The sequence below is a fragment of the Ictalurus punctatus genome, chromosome 3 (assembly GCF_001660625.3).
Source record: "Ictalurus punctatus breed USDA103 chromosome 3, Coco_2.0, whole genome shotgun sequence".
NCBI classification, from domain to species: Eukaryota; Metazoa; Chordata; class Actinopteri; order Siluriformes; family Ictaluridae; genus Ictalurus; species Ictalurus punctatus.
This window is the reverse complement of record NC_030418.2, coordinates 21,413,149-21,440,496: the sequence shown is the minus strand read 5'-3', so window position 1 is coordinate 21,440,496 and position 27,348 is coordinate 21,413,149. Positions and strand designations below refer to the sequence as shown.

The 27,348-nt window shown below is 37.2% G+C and overlaps 2 protein-coding genes across 2 annotated transcripts in view; both read left to right on the top strand.

Annotated features, from left to right (window-relative positions):
• The first annotated feature begins 257 nt into the window (after positions 1 to 257).
• On the top strand, positions 258 to 5,565 carry si:dkey-187a12.4 (uncharacterized). Its single transcript, XM_017465009.3, has 4 exons — positions 258 to 728; positions 2,655 to 2,872; positions 3,067 to 3,226; positions 4,420 to 5,565. Exons 1-4 carry the CDS (start codon positions 407 to 409, stop codon positions 4,593 to 4,595), a joined length of 876 nt encoding a protein of 291 aa, XP_017320498.1. The 5' UTR covers positions 258 to 406; the 3' UTR covers positions 4,596 to 5,565.
• A 3,480-nt stretch (positions 5,566 to 9,045) lies between these two features.
• rin2a (Ras and Rab interactor 2a) overlaps positions 9,046 to 27,348 on the top strand; it is a 35,416-nt gene continuing 17,113 nt past the window's right edge. The window contains exons 1-2 of the mRNA XM_017464438.3: positions 9,046 to 9,263; positions 23,444 to 23,545. Coding sequence (XP_017319927.2) covers positions 23,486 to 23,545 — 60 coding nt within the window. The 5' untranslated portion in view covers positions 9,046 to 9,263; positions 23,444 to 23,485. The remainder of the gene's footprint in view (positions 9,264 to 23,443; positions 23,546 to 27,348) is intronic.

Here is a 27,348-nt window from a genome sequence, read left to right as displayed (position 1 = left end):
TAAAGGGTTGGACAGATTACAGTGTGTAACAGGGTAACTGCTGGCCCTCCAGCCTTAAAACTACATAGAAAACCTGCCAAAAAAAGAAGGGGGGACATTCTTACAGCGCTGAATAAAACTTGAATTTTGGAAATATTTGCCCTAACCTTGGTTTGTGGTCTCTAGTCTGTTTATATGTGTCCTGTGTTCGCCCAGTGCTTTATGGGACATGTAGTTCGTCAATGTTCTGGGAACGTTGCAGTGACGTTGCGGTAACGTGACATAACGTTAGCGAGCTTGGGCCAATATGACAACCACTTCCGCTTGTTTTCTTCGCGAGTCTTTGTCTTATGTGTTTACCAAAACGAAGAGTTTTGGTGTTATAAAGTCGCGTTTTGTTCGCTAGTTAGCTCGCTTAAATACAGCAATGGAAGGCAGTAATGGTAACAGCTCGAACTGGGCGGTGGAGCGGCGGGTGGAGGGGCTGGTGGAGGGGCTGGTGAACAAACACATGGCAGACATGGCACTGGATACACTTCAGCAGAGACTCTCCGCTGTGTCCCAGGAAATGAACCATCTGTCTGCTGAAATATCCAGACGAGAAGACTCGAAACGTTTGGAGGATTTAGCGCGGCGGACTGAACCACACTTCATCGCAGGTTCCCTGCCGGAGTCTTATAACGAAGAGCTAGTGGAGGAAAAAAAGTTGATGACCAACACATCCACATCCTCCTCGTCCTCCTCAGCAGGTAGGCGGTTCTGCTCTGAGCTTCATTCTGCGGCTCAACTGCTACCGAGGATGTCTGACACCTTTAAACATGACAGACTTGAACTGTTTCTAGAAAATAACAGGCCCCTGCTTTTACTACTAGCACTAGTCTACTTAGCCTAGTTAAACATCATTTAAATGGACTTAAATAGTCACACCTTTTAAAATCACATCATTAAAACAATAAGCTGTGAATGGATTGGGCTGTAGTTTCATCAGCAGAGGGATCAAGATACCAATTTTACCAGAAATAAAAACACAACTGAGTGTGCTGTTAAAGTAAATGACAGGGTGGAGTGATTATTTTCCAATACCAGCATGTCTCAAAGTATTTTAGTCCTCTTATACCAGGGGTCTCCAATCTTTTTTTATAGTACGGACTGGTTTCGTTTTGAAAATATTCTCATTATTGACATAAAATCGTCCAATTACGTCTCCATATCAAATGCATGCAGCAACAAACTGAAACAAAATATCACAACTCACCATAACAGACACTGGGCTTGTTTCCCTGCAATAAAATGGTCCCAGCGAGGAGGGATGGATGACAGTGAGACTCGAAGCGTGTTGCAAATGTCCAGTCTGCTCCTAACTCTGTTTTAACGGCTGTCAGTGCAGAAAAACCCACTTCGCAAAGGTATGAAGTTGGAAAGGGAAGTACATATTTAAGAGCCTTCGCAGCTATCTCTGGATATTCTGTCTTTGTTTTAATTCAGAAGCCTGCAAAAAGCCATAAATTGTCCGTAGTGTGTGAATGGGTGTGCAATTGAGCTCTGCGATGGGATAAAACCCCATCCCGCGTGTCCCCCGCCCTATGCCCCGAGTTTCCTGGGATAGGCTCAAGGCTCCCCATGGGATTAGCAGTATGGAAAATGCATGGAAACTTCTTAATTTTGTAATGAAAAACACAATATTTTTAACTGTTTATAGTTACATTTAATGTTACGGAACATCTGCAAAGAAAATTAGTTCCTGTTATCAACTAGAAACATTCACTCTCTCACCAGAATCACTATTTTCTCACACTTGAAGCTAAAAACTGAGCTTGTCATGTTACTGAGAAACTGGAAAGTGCAAAGTCCTCTGTCCTGAAGATTTACACGTGAGTGAAAACTAACCGTTACAAAGCACTGACATTCAGGACTCCTTTGATAAATGTTAAATGCACATCTTCTTACAGAACACTTCACCATCTCAATAATTATCTTTTCCTTTGTTAAATAACATTAGATTTATTTTATTCATTATTAATCTTGGATTATGTGGGGTATCTGCCATACAAGTCCTTTTGGGTTTCTAGAAAAGCACTATATAAATCTAAGGTATTGATGATGATGATGATAATAATAATAATAATAATAATAATAATAATAATAATAATAATAATAATAATGACTTATTATAGATGAGTTTTTCTATAACAACTCATCTATACCAACTCATTAATAATAATACTATAACCCCAATTCCAAAAAAGTTGGGACACTGTGTAAAATGTAACTAAAAACAGAATGCAATGATTTACTAATTAATTTCCCTAATGAAATGAGGGCAGTAAAATATAGATCTAAGTGGGTGATTTAAAATTTATTTGTGCTCACGACTTTATTTTTGCATGTTAAGGTCGGTATTTGCATCAGATTGCTTATTTCTGCACAGTTAGTGAAGAACAATGTCGAAAATTAAGTTTAAAGAAAGCTTGGCATGTTACCCAAGTTGGCATGTAATGGGTCAGAACATCTCGCTCTTAGAGTGACAAACTCCCACTCATGAGCATACAGTTACAGGTTTTCTATAACAAAGATTCAAGTGGCAACAGGAGGCTAAAAAACACGTTGGTGTTACATAAATTCAACTGCTGAAGCACTGATACTAATCATGTCCTTTCACATTTTAAAAACACCAGAAACTGCAGCTCAAAAAAAAATCATATCACTCCTGCTGGAAATAAAAGAAGAACAACAGAGGCAGTGGACTGTGCTGAAAGACCTGCAAGCAATGATTCAAGGACACATGTGTGAGGAGGATGTTGAAACTCTGGATATAGATCTACCACTACAGACAATGGAACAGCTTGATGAAACAGAGAGATATTTGGAGAACGATGAAGCGCAGAAGAGAATGGTAAAACCTAATAAAAAATATTGGTTATTTATGTGGCATTGCATTTTAAACCCATGGTAGTTGTATAATTGAAAAATGTTTGGCATGAGTTTTTATGTTATGTCATACATATTTACCCCTCATATCCTTCCTGTCACTAAAAATTTTGGTGCATAGTTTATGTACCACATTGCATGCATTGTCTGTAACTACAGGTGTCTCACCTGTCTCGGATGGGTGGTGCAACCGTGGATGATGCAGTTAGACGCCTGATGCACGCAGTCTTGTCTTTCACTGTCGGTTCTGAGCTGAACTGGGTTGGTCGAGGACAAAAAAGGAGCTTCAAAAATACCAGACTGCAAGGAGTTTTGTTCCGTAAGTGGTCTTGGAAAATGTTGTTCATGCATGTGAAGATGGTATCACTGCAAAAAGTTCAAGAGCTAGGTACAAAATGTAAACGTACACTCACTGTCCATTATTAGTAACACCTGTACACCTGCACATTCATGCAGTTATCTAATCAGCCAATCATGTGGCAGCAGTGCTATGCACAAAAACATGCAGATACTGGTCAAGGTTCACATTGTATACCAGAATGAAGAAAAACTGGTGATCTCTGTGACTTTAACTGTGGCATGGTTGTTGGTACCAGATGGGCTGGTTTGAACAACAACAACAAAAAATCATCAAGTGAGTGACAGTTCTGTGGATGTCACTGGCTTAAAAAATGGAAAGATTGGTTCTAGCTGCCAGGAAAGAAATAGTAACTCAATCACTCTACAACTATGGTGAGCAGGAAAGCATCTCAGCAGGCACAAAAAATTGAACCTTGAGGTGGATGAGCTACAACAGCAGACGACTACACTGGGTTCCACTCCTTTCAGCCAAGAACAGGACTCTGAGGCTATCATGGACACAGACTCACCCAAACTTTTGAAGACTGGGGAAAAGGTCCAGATGATTTTTTTTTTTATTATTTCTTCTAATCTTTAACTGTCCAGTTTGGGTGAGTCTCAAGTCACCTCAAACTTTAATGTGTTGTGTGTTCTGAGATGCTTTTTTTTGCTCACCATTGTTGTAAAGAGTGCTTATTTGAGTTATTGTAGACTTCCTTTCAGCTCAGATCCGTCTGGTCATTTTCCTCTGATCTCTTTTTATTAACAAGGTGTTTCAGCCTGCATATCATCTGCACACATAATGTTTTGGGTTTTTTTGCACCATTTTGTGTAAATTTTAGAGACCGTTGTGTGCCAAATTCCCAGGAGATCAGCAGTTTATGAATTACTCAAACCAGCCCCGCTGGCACCAACAACCATGCCACAGTTAAAGTCACAGAGATCACACCTTTTCCCTATTCTGATGTTTGATGTGAACATTAATTGAAGTTCTTGGCCAGTATCTGAATGATTTTATGCATTGCACTGCTACCACATGTGCAGGTGTACAGGTGTTCCTATTAAAGTGGCTTGTGAGTGTAGGTTGATGATGTTGGATTGGAGTTGGTCATACGTCATGCGTTATCAGGGTCCTCATATTATGTAGAAAAATTACTGCTTGATGTTTTACAGGTGCATTAAAGAAGACCCCTGTAGGAAAAGAGGCCACACACCATCAGTTTGCAGATGTAGTAAAGAAATGGCTGCGATTTGCTCCATTCAGACAAGGAGGCACTGGTCGGAGACAGCATTACAAACCTCCTGTAAAATACCTGTGCCCCAAGTATCATACTGATACTGAAGGGTGACAACAGTGTCTTATTGTCTTATCTTATTCAACACAGTTCAATATAAAATTTCAACTAAAAAAACACATTTTCATGTTTCTCAGTGTTTTAGGGTTTGTTTGTTTGTTTTTATGAGACTTCTAAAGTAAAATAAAGCAGGAAAATGACCTCCCGCTGGAGCCACAAAGCATAGAAGTTTTATTTTCAATATTGTATTTTAATCTGTTCACTGAAAATGTTAAGTATCATTATTTACATATTAGATTGAAGGCTAGTATTCTGGCTTTACTAGTTTTAGTTGCTTGTGCTACTGTAGGTAACACAATGTAATAGTGTTTTTTCATTCATGAGGTTGGGACTAATCATGACATGCTTGTCCAGATGTCTACAGATTATAAGTGCCTTTCTGAAAATTGACAGCTGAGTCTGTCTAGTGCATCATCCAACATAATATTCAAGTGAATGCAGAAGAGTTAAATAGTCCCAGACAACATAAAGCATTGTTATTTATCTAATTCAAAATCAGAACAAAGAGAGATCGAGTCACAGACTTTCATTTGATTTTCTGTTGTCTTGTTCTAATCCTTGTGCAAACCCATACATGAGGTCATCTGACTCTATACCCTACTTTAGAAACAGGCTTTTTAAAATGTGTACAAAATGTGTTTGTTTTTTTAAGAAATGGGGGAATTTTCAATTTCATATGCATATTCAGGAAGATTTGAGGCAGTGGCTGATCTCTTGAATGAATGTTTCTAGTTCTATCTGGAATGGAAATTATAAGCCTAAAATGTGCTGAGGAGTTATTCAGTATAAATGATAATCTGATCACTCTTAGATTGAGAAATTCTTACGGAGCACTTCGTCACTGTGTGGAAAGGAGTATTATATGGTTACTTATACTTTTCTTCTACTTTATTTTAAAGCAAGCACTTGATGGTTACTCATGTGGTTATGCATTTTACTTGATTAAAAACAAATCAACCATGAATTTAAGGCTGTGATATGTATTGAAGTAGACTTGCATGTTACATTACCTGTTGTTTTTTTTTTGTTGTTTTTTTTCACTGTTAATAATATACTTCGTTTTGTTTTATACAGGTGTACTTTATATTTCAAGCTTTTGAAGCATTTATGCCATATACATTTATTTGTTTACTAAAGCACACCTAATAGCTATAAGCCTACCGTAGATGGCATAATGTAGGCTATTAAGCCTTATACCTATTTAAGATGAAGGTAAGTAAATCACATAACCCACAAACATCACCTAAAAATAGAACATGTAGTTCCCAAGTTTGATCCTTAGTTCAGTTAATGTCTGTGTGGATTTTCACATGGTCTTCCAGTGTTTGTGTGGGTATCCTCTGTGTTTTCCAGTTTCCTCCAACCTACCAAAAATATGTGGGTAGGTGAAGTGGCTACTCTAAATTGCCACTAGAAGTGAATGCGTGTGTGTGTGTGCGCGCATGTGCATGGTGTCCTGTGGTGGACAGGCGTCCCTTTCAGGATGTAGTCCTTTCTTGTGTCCAGTGTTCCAGGGATAGTGTCTGAAACGAATTCACCACATGCTCCCATGTCTGTGAACACAGGTGACTGTCTCAGCCAGGACAGGGCTACTGTCTTCAATCCTCAATTACTAACTTTTAATGCTTCCTTTTTTTATATTTGAAGGAAAACCACTACTGTTTGTATTTACTGTACTCATGACAGAAGTAATAAAAGGTACTTAATAAAGCCACAAGTGTCCTGCTGTAGAAGAAGTAAACGAGGCCTATGTTTACATAATCTACATGGCCGTAAAGGCTAGCTTTAACCTACATAGCCTGCAACAGGTGCCAAGTTGGCTACTTTAAAGATTTAGAAGTGTTTCCTATAGGCCTACTACAAGATACATTATATGGCTGAGTCCCAGATGGTTCCATATTGGACATGAAAGTGTAGATGTCATTATTTAATAGCCTATTATTTGGGATGCAACCGGTAAAACATGTTATGTGGTCAAATAGCACATACCATCAATTCGTATCCTAGCAACGTATGTACAACACAACACCAACGGCACGCAAACCTGAGTCATGTGTTGTGCAGTACACGGGGATGTAAGTGTACACGGTGGACATTAATATTCAATTTAAATCTGGCGTAAACAAAATGAAGTGCAATGCAATGCAAAATATCAACAAGCCACATTAATATTTAAATAAAATATTAAGTAAGATATTGTTAATGTTTAAAAAAGTAACTAAATTACTGGCCTTACACTATTTAAAGTGCAGTACTTCTATAATGTGCTACTTTGTATCTGGGATTTTTACTTTTTTTAAATAAATATTTGTATGAGTTTAAGCAGTTACAGTAATGTGAAAAAATAAGTACACCCCATCGAAATTGTAGGATTTTTTGACATTTGGACAAGCAAACATTTGATCCTCTGTGAAACAGTGTTTATTAATAAAGATGATATATTCTATGAAAGACACATCAAATTGACATTTTGAAGTAATTTTCACAATTTAAATTTTACTAAAACATCAGTCACGTGGAAAAAGTAAATGCACCCTTACATTTATCAAACCTTCAAATCCGTAAAATTAGAATCAGGTGTTCAAGATTGTGTGCCAGTGATCAGAACCTGCTTAGGGAGTGCAGGTTTTTATTTATACCTATACCAGTCTCATATCTAGTGTCTGGTGTTCCTTTTGTTATTGAGGTGTGTGGTGTCATCATGCCAAGATCTAAAGAGTTCTGTAATGCCTTCAGAAAAAAAGGTTGTGGCTGCCTATAAGTCTAGCAAGGGATTTAAAAAGATCTCCAAATGATTTGAAATACATCATTCCACTATAAGGAAAATCATTTATAAGTGGTGCAGTTTTCAAATGACTGCCAGTTTGTTCAGGACTGGCTGTTCCAGCAAATTCAGTTCAACATCAGGCCATCTGATGCAAAAAGAAGTGTCCAAGAACTCCGAAATTTAATTACAGGATCTGCTTGCAAGTGTTGCAATGGTTGGTGTCAAAGTTCATGCTTCTACATTCAGAAAAAGATTGCACAAATTTGACCTGCATGAGAGGTGTGGCAGGGAAAAGAATAATGTAAATTCTAAAAAGAATATTAGAACAGGACTACAGTTTACCAATGAGCATATAGGCAAAGACCAGGCCTTTTGGAATAATGTGCTCTGGACAGATGAATCAAGGATAGAGTTGTTTGGCCACAGTAACAGCAGACATGTTTGGCACAGACCAAAAACAGCTTTTCAGGAGAAGCACCTCACATCAACTGTGAAGCACGGTGGTGGATATGTTTGGGGTTGCTTTGCTGCCTCAGGGACTTGCATTCATTGACTGAACTATGAATTCTGAATCATATCAAAGACTGCTTGAAGATAAGGTCAGGTCATCTTTTCGAAAGTTAAAGTTGAACTGAAAGTGAACCTTTCAACAGGATAATGATCCTAAGTGCACTAGCAAATCCGCCAAGGAATGGCTCAGTAAGAAGAAATGGAGGGTTATGGAATGGTCTAGTCAAAGCCTGGATTTTAATCCTGTTGAAATATTGTGTGCCAACATTTTCCATGGGGTGTCCTTATTTTTTCCGCATGATTGTATTTAATTATTAACTGGTTTTTTTTGGAGTCATTGGAAAGTTTGATTCCTGAACTTTTCACCCACAGATGCAAAACTCACAATGTGTTGAAATGTCATATTAATTATATGAATCATTTAATACGATATTAATAGACATTTCATTTTCCTATTTAGGATTATGAAATGGTTTAAACTTCAACAATAACACCCCTATGAAACCATTTGCCTTGGTTGTTATGATTAAGTTATAGGGGATATACTCACAAAAATAGTGGTGGCTGAACCTCAAATGGCTTTCTATGTGACATATGGTGGACTATGGGTACAGAAACTATTATTTCATGCCATATGTCTCAGTGTGGGGGGCAAACAAATAGCCATTATATTACTTATGTCACATAAGACACTTCTTCTCAAAGTGGGGTCTGTGATATATATATATTTATTTATATATTTATTGTTACAGTGGTAGCAATCACAACCTACCATTATCACAGTTATCATCTTTGTTAACTTTTACATTCATGTATAGTCATTTGATTTAAATGGTTTCATTACTATTCATGAATGAAATAAATCTGTAGGGCTACTGAGGGGGTCCATTAAAGGGGTCCTCGGGACAAAAAGTCTGAATCCCTTAGCCTATGTGTAGAAGGTTTGTTTATTTTAACAATTAAAGCTAGAGTTCTAATAGTAAACTCATTCACTTGAGCTTTGAGTCAGAGGGTCAGCAGGCTGTCGATCAGGACCAGTGAACTTTTTAAGTGAATTTGGTTGTTACTCAAACAAAGACCACATTCCAGTCCAAGACATTCCGGTAGAAACCACGTGACCATGAAACCCGACGCGGATTTACTTTTGTTCTCCTGAGATTGTTTTTGCCGGGAGGGGTCGCATGCGCTGTCCAAGTGAAAACACTCATTATGGAAGAGCTCTTTCCTGTAGACCAGAAGAGGAACTCCTCCTAGCTTATTTATGGAACAAACTCAGAATGTGACAGAAAACGATGTGTTTGCGATGGAAAGCTGTGCTGTGAACAGCGGGTAGTTGTTTCGGAGGAATCCGGTGTTCTGGTGTTTTGTGTCGGACCATCTCTGAGGTGAGCATTCAGCCTTTAACACATGTTGTAGGAATGAAAAATGCGTTTCTTTACAGTGTTTTCGAAAGCTGGGGGGGATAGTTTGATGCTACTTTTGTTTCCTTCGTAGTTTGTCACACATGTAGAGTAAAACAAACCTGTGTTAAGGATAGCTACAGAAGGCTGTTGTTGTTGTTGTTGTTGTTGTTGTTGTTCGACAATCCAACACTCGTTCACTAGCACAACACTGTACTCTCACGTTTAATTGATAATATTAGTTTACACCTGTTTATTGCAGTCATTTACCAACTGGTTTCTTGTATATTTATGCTGTTTAAATGCCGAACCAGCACCTGTTGTTGCACTAAGCTTTCCAAAACCCTCCCAGTCCCTGCTAATTTGGCCAGTTAGTAAAGTGCCGTGACACAAAGAAGCAGTGTGAAATGAGCTGCAACTAAACTTGACACATTCCTGTGATTTAAATCCTTCCTATTTCACTTAAGATACTAAACCCATGTCGTTATTAGTAAACAGGTTGATCGCCTAGTTGAGCTCATTTCACGCGTGTTTGTTGTTTGTTTAATCAATGTTTGCTTAGTTGTCTTATCTGGATGCAAATATATCATGAATGAAAGGAAAACCCGCATGTATCATGATTAAAATATTAAAAATGTAGGCCTTTTCAATTGTCTAAGCACTTCGAAACCCCTGGTTTTATATATGTGATGAAAAACAGGGTAACTGGGTGGAGTTCAAACCAACACAGGTTATGAAGAATCACGTTCAGGGTTTGGTATTCAGATTATTCTCTATTCAACACTCTATTGAAAAAGTGCACTAAACTGTACCATTTCTTGTTGCTGCACTGGACTGTAATTTCTTTGTAAACCTTAACATTTTAAAGTTTAACAGTATGCACCTTTCTGGGCAAAAGATGCAGTACTATAGGTACGTAAGATGTATGCTTGAGGTTACCCTTCCAGCAACACATACAGTTAATACCCTTTATTGTATTGGTGTTTTCATAGCCTAACTATTCATTCTTAAAAATAAAGGTTCCAATTAGAACCAAAAAGGGTTTTTCAGCCTGATGCCATCGGAGAACCCTTTTAAGTTGCAGAAAGAACCTTTTACTCTCAAGTTCTTTAGCTAACCATTTATTTACTACTGCTTTAAAGGACGCAGTAATGACTCTTCACAGCAGTGCCACAAGGAACCATGTTATCATACGTTCTCTAAAAAAAAAAAAAACCTTAGTTAGTGCTTTAAGGAATCAAAGTAAGGTTCTTAAGAGTGATGCCAGGAGAACCTTTTCTAGTCCCAGAAAGAACCTTATAGGGTACACTTTAACCTGTTAAGGGATGATACCTTGAAGAACTGAAACACATTTGGATCAAACTGTAAGAATTCTGACCAGTGAGATCACTGTAGTTAAAAAGTCCTGTTTCCTTAGTTTCACTGATTAGGTTATACATGGACACACATATAACTTATGGCACAATACTATGTATTAGGCTACATTAAAACATAATGCTGTAATCCTAATGTGTAGTAGTGAATGGATCCGATCATTTTACTGACTTGGACCTTTGAATCTCGTTCAGCAAAATGAACAAATGTTTTTACGAGTCATTTTGTTCATTTCAGCAGAATAGAATTAAAATGTTACATGTTAAATTCCACAACACTTCTAGTACTTAATAAACTATTAAATAAACTATAGGTTATTGCAGCCAAGGCCGAATTATGAGAAACGGAAATAACAAATGAATAGTTTAGCTGATCTTCAGGCTATGCAGTCTGTAAGTTCACCTCACCTCCCAATCCGAGTCCTTCTTTCTTTTGTCACGTCACATTTGTCACGTCTGTTCCCCAGAAACCGAAATGTTTAGTTCATGTCTCGAAGAACCATGTTATCATAAGTTCTTAGTATAGGGTTATATTACAAAATATAGGGCACTGAAAAATACCAGTGTTTATGTTCTATTCTATGTGAAATGACTTGGTTGTGTAATGTTTATCCTGCATTCATTTTCTTAGTTGTTTTATTACATTACATTTACATTTATTCAAAGCGACTTACAAATGAGAAATTATTAGTAATAAAGGAAACCCAGAGCACTGGTTTCTTGAGAACAAGTTCCAAGAATGGCTTAGTAAGAGAACTGGCAAGTTGCCATCCAGGGTTTCTCATTGTAGTATCTGATAAAATCTGAACTGCAGTGTTTTGGTAATAAGCCATGCACAAATAATTATTTGCTTAGTTGTCATTGTGTATTATACAGCACTTCCTCTTTAAATTCTTTGCCTAGTCATAGAAGCATTTCCTTTTCTGCTGTAGTTGTGTAGTAATGTAATACAGTTTAGTTAATATAAAAGACACCAAAGCTGATGTCATGTCATGTTAGGTATTAATGCACCTGGTATCAATAAACCAATCTAAAGTCAGGCTGCTACCTCTTTAATTTTTTTATTTAATTATTTGTGTCATAATTTAATTATTTATTTTTACAATCTGCACTGTTCTTCTCAGGGCTTTACAATAACATTTTTTTAAGGAGCACTTGTTCTTCTAATTACAAACATTTAGGAGCACAGTCAAAAATTTAGGAGCACGGTTGAAGGTTATTATTATTATTATTATTATTATTATTATCATTATTATTATTATTATTATTTTAGAGATGGTAACATTAATGTGCCACAATATGCACAAGTAGGCATGAGAAAACTTGAGCTTGTCAATTATGACAGACTTTAGGAACATAGTGAGAGCCATGAAAATTTATTTACCTTCTGATAAATTAAATTGAATATTTTCAGGTAATTTTACAGACTGTATGCAAAAAAAAAAAACGTTAACCTGTTCCACCTTGTAAACAAATACAATAAACCTCAATGTTCAGTCTTTGAAGTCTGCTCCTTTTAAATATATTTAAAGCTACACTATTAGACATTTTCCACTGTCATGGTTCTGGGCTGGAGCCGATTTTCAAACTACTCTGCGTATGCTGTGTACATATCTGAATAATCTTATATAGGATGTGGTTGGGTGAGTTCATTTACCCGACAGAGGCAAAGTGCTTTAGTTTAATGGTGTTCATTAGGGACACTCTGATCAGGATTTTTACAGCCGATACCGATTACTTGTCATCTTGATTGACCGAAACTGATACAGATACCAGTCTTTTTTTTTTGTTTAAACTTTAATCAGGAGGCCTGTCATAAACAGTTAATTGTAACCTCTCTGCTCATGGTTACTGTTAATTGAATTAAAATAATAGCAATGACAAATACTGTTGGTGAATTGATAAATAAACAAGCATAAAATATTTATTTTTAAATATCTTAAACAATAGAGTCCTAATTAAAAGTAGACTAACAAAAATGATCCATATTCGGAAAAAGAAGGCTAAAAGCCTTCTAAGGAAATAGCCTACTAAGTTATTCAAATTGATATTAAATGCAACCCATAGGTAATTAAACATTATTTCATTTGTCATTTTATTTCCATTTTATGAATTTATTATATATAATTATTGAATGATTTATTTATAACTAAGCACATTTTCTGAATTTGCATTTTATTAGTTTATTTTTGTTTATCAGTTGTTCCTTTTAGATGGGTTCCCCCGGTACAGAGTTGCCACGTCTGCTGCTGATATTGCGTTTTTGGGGGTCTTAAATCAAAACGTGAAAACTGGAGGTTACTTTTCTAGTGTTATCTGGCAACCGTGAGCTTAAATGAAGTGAGTGCCCTGAATGTCCGTACATTCACCTGGAGAACAATAATCCGATATTAACCCGATTAAGACAATACTCTGATTAAAAAACTAGCATGTAAACAGCAATTTCTGATTACCTTTATCTGACTAAAGTCATACTCGGAGTAAACACAAATCGAATTAAGACATGTGGAGTATTCCTATTTTAGTTCCATTATCGTTTATATGTCTGTAACGCGCGTTACAGACATATAAACACCTTAATCACATTATTAACGTCGTGTGGGAGTTTTCGTTGCATTTTACAACAGGACACATACACACACGGCAATGCTTAACCGTTTTACGTCAAACAAGACAGCATAGCTGCGTCCAAAACCGCATATTACCTGCTGTATAGTAGGCGAAATACACATATTATGGCTATTATATGGGAGGTAAGTACTCAGGTTCAGGTCATTCTGCGTGATCAATAAAACATTGCGGTTTGTGAGATTGGCAAGTTGACCGAAGCAGATAATGTACAATGTTATTCTTGGCATCATAATGGCATTTTTGCAGTATTTGCACACTTGTTCAGTTGACTGAGGTGATGAAAAGCAGTGTGAAAGTAACTGTTTCACAGTCGCATAAAGTACTTTTGAAATGGTCACACTGTAGAGCCCTGCTTCTCTTAACTTTGAATGCTTTGAATGCATATTTCTCATAGTACAAAGATCTCCAGTCATCTGCTTCTGTCTCATAGTACAAAACTGGGGAAAGAGACACAGATGTCTACAGAAAGACACTATGCAAAGCAAACGGTCCAAATTAGGTGCCTTCTATGTAATAAGAAGGGTTATTTGAGTGACTGCAACAGATATGTGAAGAGTAATCTTTTCTTAATAGTGGAAGCAAGGATGGCACGTTCAGCCATTTTTATTGAGCCACATGTTTTGCCTCAGTTTAGGTTTGTTTACTATATTTTATATGTATTTATATTTGTAAGGAAGTAGAGTGTGACCCCTTAATAAAATTGTAGGCTTACAGTGGTGCTTGAAAGTTTGTGAACTCTTTAGAATTTTGTATATATCTGTATAAATATGACCTAAAACATCCGATGTCCTAAAAATAGATAACAAGAACCCAATTAAACAGTAGGACCCCCTAGGATTAGCAGTTAATTTGAAGGTAAAATTGGATTCAGGTGTTTTCAATTAATAGGATGACGATCAGGTGTGGGTGAGCACCCTGTTTTATTTAAAGAACAGGGATCTGTCAAAGTCTGATCTTGTTTGTGGATGTGCATCATGGCATGAAAAAAGGAGATTTTTTAGCTCCTCAGAAAAAGAGTTGTTGTTGCTCATCTAGCTGGAAAAGGTTACAAAATTATTTCTAAAGAATTTGGACTTCACCAATCTACAGTCAGACACATTGTGTAGAAATGGAGAAAATTCAAGACCATTATTAACCTCCCCAAAACTGGAGACCAACAAAGATCACTCCAAGAGCAAGACATGCAATAGTCCATGCGGTCACAAAAAAAAATCCCTCTCTCACATTGGCTAATGTTAATGTTCATGACTCCACTATCAGGAGAACGCTGAACAGCAGTGGTGCACATGGCAGGGTTGAAAGGAGAAAACCACTGCCCATCTGCATTTGCTAAAGATGACATAGACAAGCCAGAAGGCTATTGGAAAAATGTTTTGTGTATCAATGAGACCAAAACAGAACTTTTTGGATTAAATGAGAAGCGGTATGTTTGGGGAAAGGAAAACTGCATTCCAGCACAAGAACTTCATCTCATCTGTGAAATGTGGTGATGGTAGTATCATGGTTTGGGCATGTTTTGCTGTATTTGAGCCAGGACGACTTGCCATCATTGATGGAATGATGATTTCTGAATTATACCAGTGAATTCTAAAGGCATATTTCTGGACCTCTGCTGAACATGAACTGGATCTCAAAAGAAAGTGCATCAAGCAGCAAGACAATGACCCATAGCACACAAGTCATTCTTCCAAACAACGGTTAAAGAAGAAAAAAGTTAATGTTTTGAAATGGTCAAGTCAATGTCCTGACCTTAATCCAATAGAAATGTTGTGGAAGGACATGAAGCAAGCAGTGCATGTGAGGAAACCCACCAACATCCCAGAGTTGAAGCTGTTCTGTACTGAGGAACGGGCTAAAATTCCTCCAAGCTGATGTGCAGGACTGATCAACACTTATCGGAAATGTTTAGTTGCAGTTATTGCTGCACACGATTGTCACACCAGATACTGAAATCAAAGGTTCACATAATTTTGCTGCTCACAGATATGTAATATTCAATCATTTTCCTCAATAAATAAATTACAAAGTATAATATTTTTGTCACATTTGTTTAATTGGGTTCTCTTTCTCTAGAAAATCTGTGTGAAAATCTGATGTTGTTTTAGGTCACATTTATACAGAAATGCAGAAAATTATATACAAACTTTCAAGCACCACTGTAAGTTAGGTTAGATGCAGGGGAGGGACAGTGAAATTCAGTATAATTGACATCTTTTCCTTTAAGCCAGACTGCATATGACCTGAAATTATCAAGTCACAAAAAATAAAAATTCTTTATTTTTCTTTGTTTTACTGTCATAAGTCTTTTACCAAACAAAACAGAAACACCAGCCCTATGCAAGTACAAGGTCATTGGCATGTAAATGAAATTAGATTTAATATGATTTTGTTATTGGCTACTTGGAATCAGGCATTGAAATAGATAGACAGCCTCAAACCGACCTTTCTAGGAGAGTAACAGATTTGGATTATTTTGGGGTGTAAAAATGTCAAATTATTTTTGTTGGATGTAGGTACTCTGTCATCTTAAATGTATCTCAAAATATGGAGGGGAAAAAACATACCATATTGGATCTAGAATATCCTAGACTGCTTAACAGCACAGTGATTTTACCACTTATGTGTTCAGCATTTGTGGTAGCATTCTCAACGGTTCAGGAAGACAACTTCCTGTTGCCGCAAAAAGTTTTGTTTTACTTCTGGTAGCTCTCAACTTGTGAACATTTTAATGGTTCTGGGAGCAGAATGCAGCAAATACAGTGTAGCAAATGTCTAAAAGACAACTCTATCCATTTTCTCAAAATCCAACACCTGCAGTTGTACATGCATGATACCAGGGCTTGGAAAAATGGATGTGTGTTATAGCTTTAAATTGGAGTGAAAGTTTCTCAATCCATGGTCCATTGTTAACTTGACAAAGGTCTTTCCTGGTGTAGGTGGGATCAGTTCTCATGCCAGTTCTGTGATCCAAGAACATAGTTCAAGAATAGCAATTCTGTTTTGATCCATGTGCCCACACAGAATCCAGTGAGCAACTGCATTGGACTTCATTAGTGAACAAAGCGGTATTAAACATTTATAGTGTCGTACACAACATTCCAAAGAAAGGGGATGTTTGAGACAACAGTCAAGTCATCTGTTCAAAGTTCCTGTAGGAAGAGAAATCCACTTGTATTCAAAAATAGCAGATCAGTAGCTTAGGAGATGAAGAAAGAACTCAAAAGCACACTTAGAAATTTAGGAACCCGGTTGAATAAATGGAATAAACTTGCTTCCTCTGAGACATGTGAAGCAGGCCAGCCATATGCTTTCGAACACACTCGGAGGAACGCGCGATCTGCCCTCTTCCACATACATGAGCTCGCAGACACCCATGATTGGCTAGTGTTGCTGTGATTGACAGAGGACATGGCCACTTTTGTTCTTTCCCAGCCAAAGATGGCTGTGGTCTCATTGGAATTTGAACTAGCGATCACCGAACAATAGGGCAAACACTTTTCTGTTTCATATCTGTATATCACTGAAAAGGGATCACCATAAAAACTGTCGCTGACCAGTTAACAGGTGTCTGAAAATGTGAAGGCTCAGAGAAAGAGATGGAGAGTAAACCAACCTTGATGGATTATTGAATTTGAACACGGTACCTTACTGCTACTTATGTGTAATAGGTTACTGTATGATTATGCTACTACATGTGAATTATTTCCTGACTTGGTTGTGAACTGTTTTAGCTGTGCCTGGGACATTGTGGAAGGGTGTAGCTGCCTACATCCTGTGGAGTATTGGCCTGAACTATACACACACTTGCTTGCTTTCATTCTCATTCTGCCAGTACATGTACATGTGCAAGTACTTGGTGCTACCATTATAAGCCATAGACAGCTCATGTGGTGAATGAGGGTATGTGTTTTGGGAGAGATGTGTTTGTGTAGGTGGAAATTTTTAAAGTATTCTTACATACATATTCCAGATATACAAACCTATGCAAGACTCTCTAACCGTAAGAGCTTGGAAGGTTTTATGCTTTGGAATGAGGTTGTGGCTATTTTAAGATTCTTATTATTTTTGTTTGTCTTAATGTAATTCACAGTCCTCTTACTCCTTTTTCCTTTTTTACACAGGGATCAGAAGTCAATTGAAAGTCACAATGTTTCACATTATATAGGAACTTCCAGGTTTCACATTTATTCTCTGTGGTCTAGCTGAATGTTTGTACAAGATGTAGATTTCTTGCAATGTCTGCCACTTCCTGTATGGGATACTCATGGAACCCCATTTTAGTTGCTCCAGGAACCCTCTTCTGTCTCTGCAGACCACATCTCAAGTTCATTTTATGATGTTGCTATTGAACAGAAGGCTGTATAGCAGCAGGATCCTAATGAGAGAACACAGTTTTGACTTCATTAGCCAAAATCTGTGCCTTATAACCAGTTTCTCTTTCCACTATGCCGCACCTAGTTTATTCGCCTGAAGCCATGACCGCAGTTAAAATGCAGTGTATTTACAGAAGGATATACTTCCTTACTGTGGACTCTGTTCTTCTCATTGTTTGTAAATGTATGTGGGTGTTTCTCTTTGGTGTCTACTGCTTTGTGTCTATCTCTGACTATACGTGTGTGCTTGTCCAGGCCTGCGGTGGGTTCCTATGAGTATTATCTCCCAGATGTTATTATGTTTGATGGGAGGATGTTTCTTAAATCTCCAAGATAAAAGAGCAAGAACACCCAAGCTTAGGAAAACTGACTTTGTTTGCAGTAATGGGCATTTAACACTAGGTTAATGCCTTCTATCAGCAGATGATTTCTATACAGATGGTTTTGTTTAGTGAGTATTGAAGAACTGACCATGGCCAACACTGTGTGAGTGAATGTTCTCTTGTGTAGTTATCATTTAGTTGAATTGTGAAATATAAGAACTCCATAACTGAATGATTTTCAGGTTAGTGTGTCAATAGTTTTAGTAGGTTTATGCATTTTTCACAACCAGAAATACTTGTGATCCTTGGAAAATGCATTAATAATTATTGTAATGGAAGTACGCCACACCACTTGGATACCCATTATTAAACACTTTACATCACTTCAGGTATTTAGTTCTGCTTCTGTCTGTGTCTGCGCAGCACTCCTTCCTAAAGCTATAGATGATGAGTTTAATTTCTATTCTTCTCTTAACTAGTTGGAGCACAAACAGTAAGTTCCCTCATCAAATAGGCTGAGATTAGTTGAGCAGTTTAATCTTTCAGTGGAGTTTGTGAATGGCCAGTGTAAATGCAATTTTATCCCTTTTCACTTTTGACGGTAGCCAGATTTTAAAATGCTGTCATTTTATTGTGATTGAGACATGTGCAGAAGTGAAACATATTAATACATTATTACAGTTCATTATATTTTCAGAATTCTCAGATATGCAGGGTTTCCCCAAGCGAACAGACGTGCAAATATTTCCCTGAAGCATTTCCTTGACCCTGAGAAAATGAAATATAAGGAAGGCGCCACCTTGAATTCCCTGAATTGCCCAGGGTTTGCTTGTAAGTGTGTGTCCTTGGTACAGTTGCGATCAAAATTATTTAACCCCCATTGCAAATCAGGTTTATTGTCAAAATGTACAGACTTTCAGATGTTTGCAATGAACAAATCAAACAAAAGCAATTGAAATAGTTCAACACAACGAATGTTTCAAGTGGTTTCCCCCAAATTCAACTGAAAATGCAACTTATAATGATTTCTCCAGTTTCAAAATTATTCAACCCCCTTTAATGTTCTTTAACGGATTCTGAATAGAATCCATCACAACAGCACAAATATGCAAAACGGATGTCTCAGGCACACCTGATACAACTAATCAAGGGTTTCATTAGTTTCACCAGGTGTGCTTGAGCTGGAACACATGAAATACCTGAACTGTCTAGGGGTAGAAAATGTATGAAATACCTGGACGGGGCAGAAAAAGGAAGCTATCAACTGCTGCAACCAGATTTCTGAGAAGGCAGGTCATGAAAAACCCTCGAGTGACAGCACAAGACCTGCAGCAAGACTAGGTAGCAACATGCACTGAGGTTTCAGTGAGTGCAGTAAGGTGCTTATTATTGGGGACTTTCCTGTTTATTTCTGTGTCTAATGAGGTGGAGGGTGTAGTCCTTCAGAATTGATTTCCGCCTTTAAAGAGCGTCATTAGGAGGGTGTTCTTCAAACCAGCAAATCTGATTTGTCACTGCTGATATAGGCAAGTTTACAAGAAATGTACTGATGGTGACATTTTTTATTTTGCTTGGCATGTGCCTTTAATGTATCTAATCATCTGTCAGCCTAGGGAGCCGTGCAGAACACACATATTTATTTTGGTTGCTCTCACAAACATGCGTGCCAGCAGTGGGGAATATTTTCTCTGGCTTATTGCATACCATTCCAATCAGTTTTGAATTGCTTTCCAGCCCTCGGCTACCCTTTTACACGAGTTATAACAATAATGACAAACCGGGATCTTTTCTAAACGGAGCATTTTTTTGGCCCAGATGTGTCATTTTTCAGAAAAGCTACAGCTGCAAAAACATACACACAAGGGCACACCCTCAAAAATGTGTTCATTATGTATAAGAGTAGGGATGCTCCGATTTTTGCAGCCCATACTGATAACCGATTTCTTGTCATCATGATCGGCCGATACCGATCGTTCAAGCTTTATATAAGTGATATGTAAGTATATTTTTTTTTCAGATGAAGTAATAACCTTGGTTATATTATTTACAGTAATGTTGTAGGTTGTTTTAATTGCAATTTAAATAAATAAGCACAACAAATATTCGTTTTGCAATGAACATTTTAATAGGCAAATGGCGAATTTTTCATTGTTTCTTGAGACCTCGTAATAATTCCTCACATGATTGCAGCGCTAAAGTTTAACATCATCATGTGTTTTACATCATCAAATTGTGATCGGTTTGTGAGATCAGCCAAATTTAGAGACTACCGATCAAGTCATAGAATGTGATTATCTACCGATTGGTGGCTGATCAATCGGAGCATCCCTATATAAGGGTGAGTAAGAACGTCTCATATCTCTATATATAGTTGATGTGTTGCTTTAAAACACATCCTTTAATTGTCTGCTCTTCAATTTCCATTCAAAACCTTACTAGTGCTGCCAAGGAAACTGCCATGGCCCTCAGTGATTCCTCTGCACCTGCCGTGTGTGTGTGTGTGTGTGTGTGTGTGTGTTGGAAGAGTGTTTCTGAAGACAGAGCAACTCTGTGATTTGCAGCTCAGATGTGTCTTTGTGTTTCTGAAAAGAGCCTTCCTTTGGCATGCACACAAACTCAGACACTCATACACTTACGGATGGCATGCGGTGTTTATCTCTATTGTTCGCATAGTGTACCATGGTCCAAGGCAGCACAGGGGGTGACTGACAGTTTTCTTTGCTGAGAATAAAGTTACTTATACAAGAGTGCTGTTGAATTCTTGAATCTGATTGGTCAGAAGGTGTTGGTTAATTTTCTATAACGACACAGAATGAACTGTAGTGTAATGACAGGTTTATATTAATACATTCATTCTAATACCTAATATGTTTTTATAGTAAGAGCTATTTCACAGGGACAAAGTCTTCACACAGTCTAAGCCTAATAATAACCGAATAAAAACGTTATTTAACAAAGACATATAATCATTGATATGGTGAAGCTTTCTGTATGAAGATATTTATTTATTGTTAATGGAAGGAGGCTCGGGTGTCAGTGCTTTTTAAGAGTTTAAGGTTTCTGACATAATTTGTTGCACTATGTGGTTTCTAAGTAACATAACATGGGTGTTTTTTTTTGTGTTTTTTTTTTTTTTTATATGTTTTTTGTCTTATTAACTTTAAGAAAGAGTGAAAAAGAGAGGCTTGGGAGAGGGGTGACTGTTTATAGCTGCCATAAAGTAATTGATAATAAGTACTAACTCTTCTTCATGGACATTCCACAACATTAAATGTAACTAAATGTATCTTTACAAATATGATGTGTTATTCATTAATAAATTGAAAATTGTAATCATTGACACATTGCTGTGGTGTAAGAGGAATAAAACACTTCAGAATGTGCTGTTATTGGAAAATAATAATAAGCTTCTCTGTGATAAGGCAGTGTGCTGTGGTCTATCATTGATTATTTCCCTGTTTTCCTTGTATATTACCAATTCTTTGCCTAGACTTTATTAGTAATGTCTTGTAGAGATTTTTCTCCGTATTCATATGTGTCTGTTCATATGAAGGATGTGTTGTGAAAGATTTCGTGACTCTGAGTGTTTCTGGTCCCCAATAACCCAAGTAATGACTTTCCCCATGTTTATTCTGCCTGGCAGTTAAGAGGCCTTCCTGTTTACCTAACTGTGTGTGTGTGTGTGTGTGTGTGTGTGTGTGTGTGTGTGTGTGTGTGTGTGTGTGTGTGTGTGTGTGTCGGAGAACAAGTGGGTTCAGCCCAGATTAAACAAAGGATCTCCACTACTTTTTCTGTTAAATATGCATGCGTGTTTATGTTTTACACAAGAGGTACAGACCTGCATAATAAGAAGGAGATTTAATGTATATTGCTCAGCATGTATCCATCAGCAGAGGGTCAATGCTTTTCAGGAAATGTTGCTAAGACAGGCAGACCTTTTGCTTTCCCCCCTCATGCTTCAGTCATTTCCTGAGACATGCATCACAGCATTGAAAAGCAAGCCTCTGTTTTTGCTGGCTTTTGTAGAACAAATAAGACAACGGGCAGCGCACTGTGTCTTTGATCCACTGCAACTTCATGCTGGATAATTAACTGTAGTCTGGAAGACAAAACATGCAGGGTATTTCAGAGGTAAGGGTGTGATCATTTGAGGGAAGGAAACAAGGGAGAAGGCTTGGAAGGTGGTGCAAATGATTTGTCAAGAAGACCCTAAGAAAGATTGTTTAGAGTTTACAGTTACATCAAAAGTGAACGAGTCTCTCAAACAGAACATGACTTTTTATCGTGCGTGAGGAACAAAACAACATTCACAGACACTCCACTCCGATAACAGTGTACTACCCCAATAAAATAGAGCTAAATGAGTACAGAAAAACAAGATTGTTTCTTTTGTTCACAATAACATTGCTGTTGTAAGAGTTGTATAGGTAGTATGAATTGTGCAGGAGGAACGCAGGAGGTTGTTGTACATATGTTGTGCACAGCTGTGCTGGACCAAGACTTCTGAGTGTCAGGATTTCAGGCATCTGGAAATTTGTCAGAAGTGGCTTTGTTTCTAGCTAGTTTCTATTCAGGAGGTGAGCGAGGCTCTTTCATGATTAACAAAATCCACAGGAATTTAGGATGTGCAAAGGGGTTGTAGAGTCTTGGACTACCTATTTCTGGGTCATTTATAATGATATTGGACCAGAAATATCAAGAGGATTCTTGCTAATACATGTTCTTTTGTTTATTAAATGACAGGAGCTCAGAAAATAAGTCATTTCAGTGCAACAAGAACAGGCAGTGGCATAAACCTTATAATTTGGATATCTAGACATTTGTGCTTTATGATGTCATGTCTGTACTGCTCAATGCCAGGTTGCCAACGGGGGTAATAGAGTTGTACATTCATAGGTTGCTCACTGACTCATATTTCACTAGCCTCAGAGTAAACTGATTTTGATCACCCCCTTAGTTTGTTCACATGGTATGACCTGTTGCTTGTAGTCATCCCCCAGGCTAACATTCCTGACTTCATTCTAAAGTTTTTTTTTTTTTTTTTTTTTTTTTTTAAAAGAACTACAGAAGTAAAACTGCACAAGAGCACAAAGTTGATAGCCTTTTTGGTTTTACTTTGCTGAATTTTTTTGTCCAAAGTACACACTGCCTTTGGGAGATGACGCATGATGCATCACAACAAACACCAACTCTTGAGGAACTATTTACAGAAAAGGGTGGACTGTAGGTGTGGAGAAGAGTTGTGTGTGTGTGTTTCGGGAAAGAGTGTTTGACTACATTCCATGCAGCAAAAAATAAAAGATGAGAGTGGAGAGGACTCTACAGAAGTCATTTTTGTGTAAGAGTATGAGAGCAGAAAGAGCACAGACTTCTGTTGGAGCTCCATCTGATATTCAGGTCTCTGACCTGCCCTATTGGAATGAGCTGGAATTTCCTCAGATAAACGGTGTGTTTATGCTCCACAGAGCCCTGGCAGCAGCACACAGCGGAGCAGGCAGAACGCCAACATGGCCACAGACGCGTCGTTGAAGCCCTGCCAGATGGACCGCAGTAGCAGCTTCTTTAAGGTACCAGTATATAGTGTATTCAATAGTTTTCTTGAAACCTGCAAAATGTTTTTGGATGTTTTAGGAGTTAAATTGCTCATCGTCTTCTGGCAATTACATAAATGGAATCTACAAAGAACAGTGCTCTTTGTAGTTGGAAGTGTTTCCTGGTTTTTGAAGCAGTCTGTTTAGTCTGCTGTTGGTGCTCTGCCTCCATCCTGGGGCTAAAGCCAGTGAGAATATTCAAACTCTGAGAACCAGAAGCTCCAGAGCCTGCTCTTTCAGTTCTTACTTCATTAGTATATTTATCAGAATGGATAATTAATAAATTGTGTTGAAAAAAGTGTAATAATGTAATATTTGTGAGCACTTGTCTACAGCTGGATGGATTTAAAACCTGACGGCTTATGTTATTATTCCCATGTATCTTTGATTACTCTATTGCACTCCATTCCACACGGTCTCTAGTCTCTGAAGCAGTCTGATTTTAGAGCTGGACAGAAATACACACTACTCCCAGCTCACTTAGATTTTGGTGTGAACCTCTGGAATGTTATTTTACACAAGTACTTGAGCCTCAAATGTACGGTACTTTTCACTCATTCTTTTAGCATATGGATAGAAGTATTAATGTGTATTCTCTTTAAGGACTGTACCTTCATTACTGGGTATTCCAAGGCCAGATTTACTGAAGCCTTTAGTTCATGCTTCTTTTATTTTGTACCAAACCAGTGACGTAATCTGTTTTTTTTAAAGGAAGTTTTACTCACTGACTCAAGTCTCTGGCTTTGTTTCAGTCAAGAGTTTTGCTGCAGCCAAAGTCTTGAATAAATCAGCCATGTGCACTTATGAAGATTTTCTCTGATTATAGTGGATTTTTGTTAGGATTATGGATATGAATGAACAACAGCTTTTATTACCTCTTGTTTCCCAATGCTATTTAGTAGAAGACAGAGAGTTGCTTTTAGCTTTGTTCAGTAGCAGGTGTGTGTTGTTTTTTTTTTTTGTTGTTTTTTTAATTATTATTTTTTAAAATACATTATTTCCTTTCTTTTTCTTTTGGTGGAGGATTTCTACCATCAGTTGTTAGTTTGTTCTGTATAGACTTTCTCATGTGTCTGCTCAAAGTTAACAATGTGTCCAGGAATATGTAGTTTCCTATGGTCTGGGCTGCCATTTTGGATGCCCACACAGCGTATGACTAAATCATTGAGCTCATTAGAGAGAGTTACTGAGTGCCATTCAGAAGAGTGTTTTGACCTTTTAAAAAGGCAGTAGTGCCAGTCACCAGGTTGCCAGCCTCACAGGCATCATACTTTCCTTCTAAATCTCCTTAGAGCAAGCAAAAATATATACTGAGGGTTTTTTTCCCCATAGTTAATCTTTGTTTAATGCAAAATCCTGGACCCATGGACTCTGCCTAGCAGCTTTCACATGGATGTTTTATTCATTTAATGTTTTGGAGTCTTCTTCTCATCCCCTGTCCTGTCTTTTTCATTATCTAAAGTCTGTTTATTATATTACTTGTAAATGATACTATATTCTCTTTCAATGATGTTAGCCCTGAGGAATGTGCTGCGTTTAATGTTAAATCTGTCAAAGATTTTCTAAGTTTCCTCTTAAGTCTTTACTTCTTAGCTTCCATTCTACATGTGTGGATTACCTAATATTACCAATTAGATTTTGGTGGTTTTACCTGGCCACTGATCTCGGGAAAGCCTGTTCTTTGCCAGGAACTGCTGCAAAACCATTTTCCCTCCTTTCATTATGAAACACAGGGTAGATTCAGTAGCTTTTCTTTTTTCTTTTTTTTTAAAAAAAATATATATAAATAAAACTAAATACTAAATAACATTGATTTTAATACTAGATTGTATTGTAGTCCATGTCTCAAAAAATTTGTGACATATTTAATTTCTCTTAAAAGAATATATATATATATATATATATATATATATATATATATATATATATATATATATATATATATATATATATATATATATATATATATTTATAATTTATTAAAATGATGGCCAGTGTTGGACTGGCCAAGCATGTCTCCAGACCTAAACCTTATTGAGCATCTGTGGGGCATCCTCAAACGGAAGGTGGAGGAGCACAAGGTCTCTAACATGCACCAGTTCCGTGATGTCATCATGGAGGAGTGGAAGAGTACTCCAGTGGCAACCTGTGAACCTCTGGTGAACTCCATACCCAAGAGGGTTAAGGCAGTGCTGGAAAATAATGGTGGCCACACAAAATATCGACAATTTGGACATTTTCACTTTGTACTCACTTTTGTTGTCAGCGGTTTAGACATTAATGGCTGTGTGTTGAGTTATTTTGAGGGGACAGCAAATTTACACTGTTATACAAGCTGTACACTCACTACTTTACATTGTAGCAAAGTGTCATTTCTACAGTGTTGTCACATTAAAAGATATTATCAAATATTTACAAAAATGTGAGGGGTGTACTCACTTTTGTGAGATACTGTGTGTGTATATATAATTTATTTATTTATTTTTTTATAAAAGACTATAGAAACTGCGTTGTGTTTTTTTTTTTTTTTTTTGGCTGTGAGCTGCATTCAGTGCACAAGAGACTGGGGTGTAATTGTGGTTTGCTGACTAGGGTTGTGGGGTAAGACAAATATATACAGAGTGTAATTGAAATTTGCTGGCTCAGAAAAACTGAAGGGAAAAACACAAGGGAAAGTGTGGTTAGTGTTCCATAGGATAACAAATGATTTAAATATTCAGTTCTAAAATATTTGAGAGTTCAGAAGTAAGCCTGTCTTATAATAGACTCTGAAACTGCCAGACCTGGACCTAGAGAGAGTGATGAAACACTGCCCCCTGTTATTATCGAACAGAAGTGCCCATTTAATGCAATCTAAAATGTGAACAAGGTGACTCTAAATTGTTCCAGCATGAAAACGTCATTTTGCGTGCTTAACCGATTAAGAACATTATTTTTCCATTACATAGTGAGTATAAGAAAGTACAGCCTAACTTGAACGATTTTCCAAAAGGCCTAAATTCCTGTCCAGAATTTACCATGTCTGGCTAATTAGTCAACTATAGCTTGGTTTTCAAAGATATGGTAATGGTAGTAAAAAGCCGTGCAGAAAGTATTTTTCCCACGATTTTGCAAGCAATAAATGACCCTGCAAAGTGGAAGGATACTCTGAAAATGTTACTAAATAAATAAATAAGTTTCTGGTGAAATGCAGTGTTTGGTTTTATTTACATCCTAGTCTTCCTAAGAACAGAATATAGCATCATATATAAAGAACATTATTGACCGTTCTTTTTGAGTTAATTCTAAATAGGGGCTTGGAGCAAATGAACATGAATGCAAATATATTATTCCTGTTCAGAATGATCAAAAGTAAAAAAAAAATTATAATAATAAGTTGTCTCCTATCCCTGCTGACCAGACAGTTCTCTATTTTAAGAATGTAAAAAAAAAAATCCTATATTCATGATTACTAATGTTAAATGGTTGCTAACAAAACACACACTTTCCATGTTTTTCCCACTTTATACTTTGAATACACTGAGCTAGAACATTATTTAATTCTGAGTTTAGACTTCCCACTTGCAAGTTAAGTGCAGCATTACTCTCCTCACTTAGTTCAATCAAAACACACAGCAAACTGATTCTTTTAACCTGGACCATATCAAAAACCTTCTCATGTTACACTACACTTACATATTAGTCTTGAGTAAACCCGACTTTCTCCTTTGTGTGATCAGAAAGCACAAGGGCATGACTATTAAACCAAGTCTCTGACTTTCGATATGTAACATTTGATC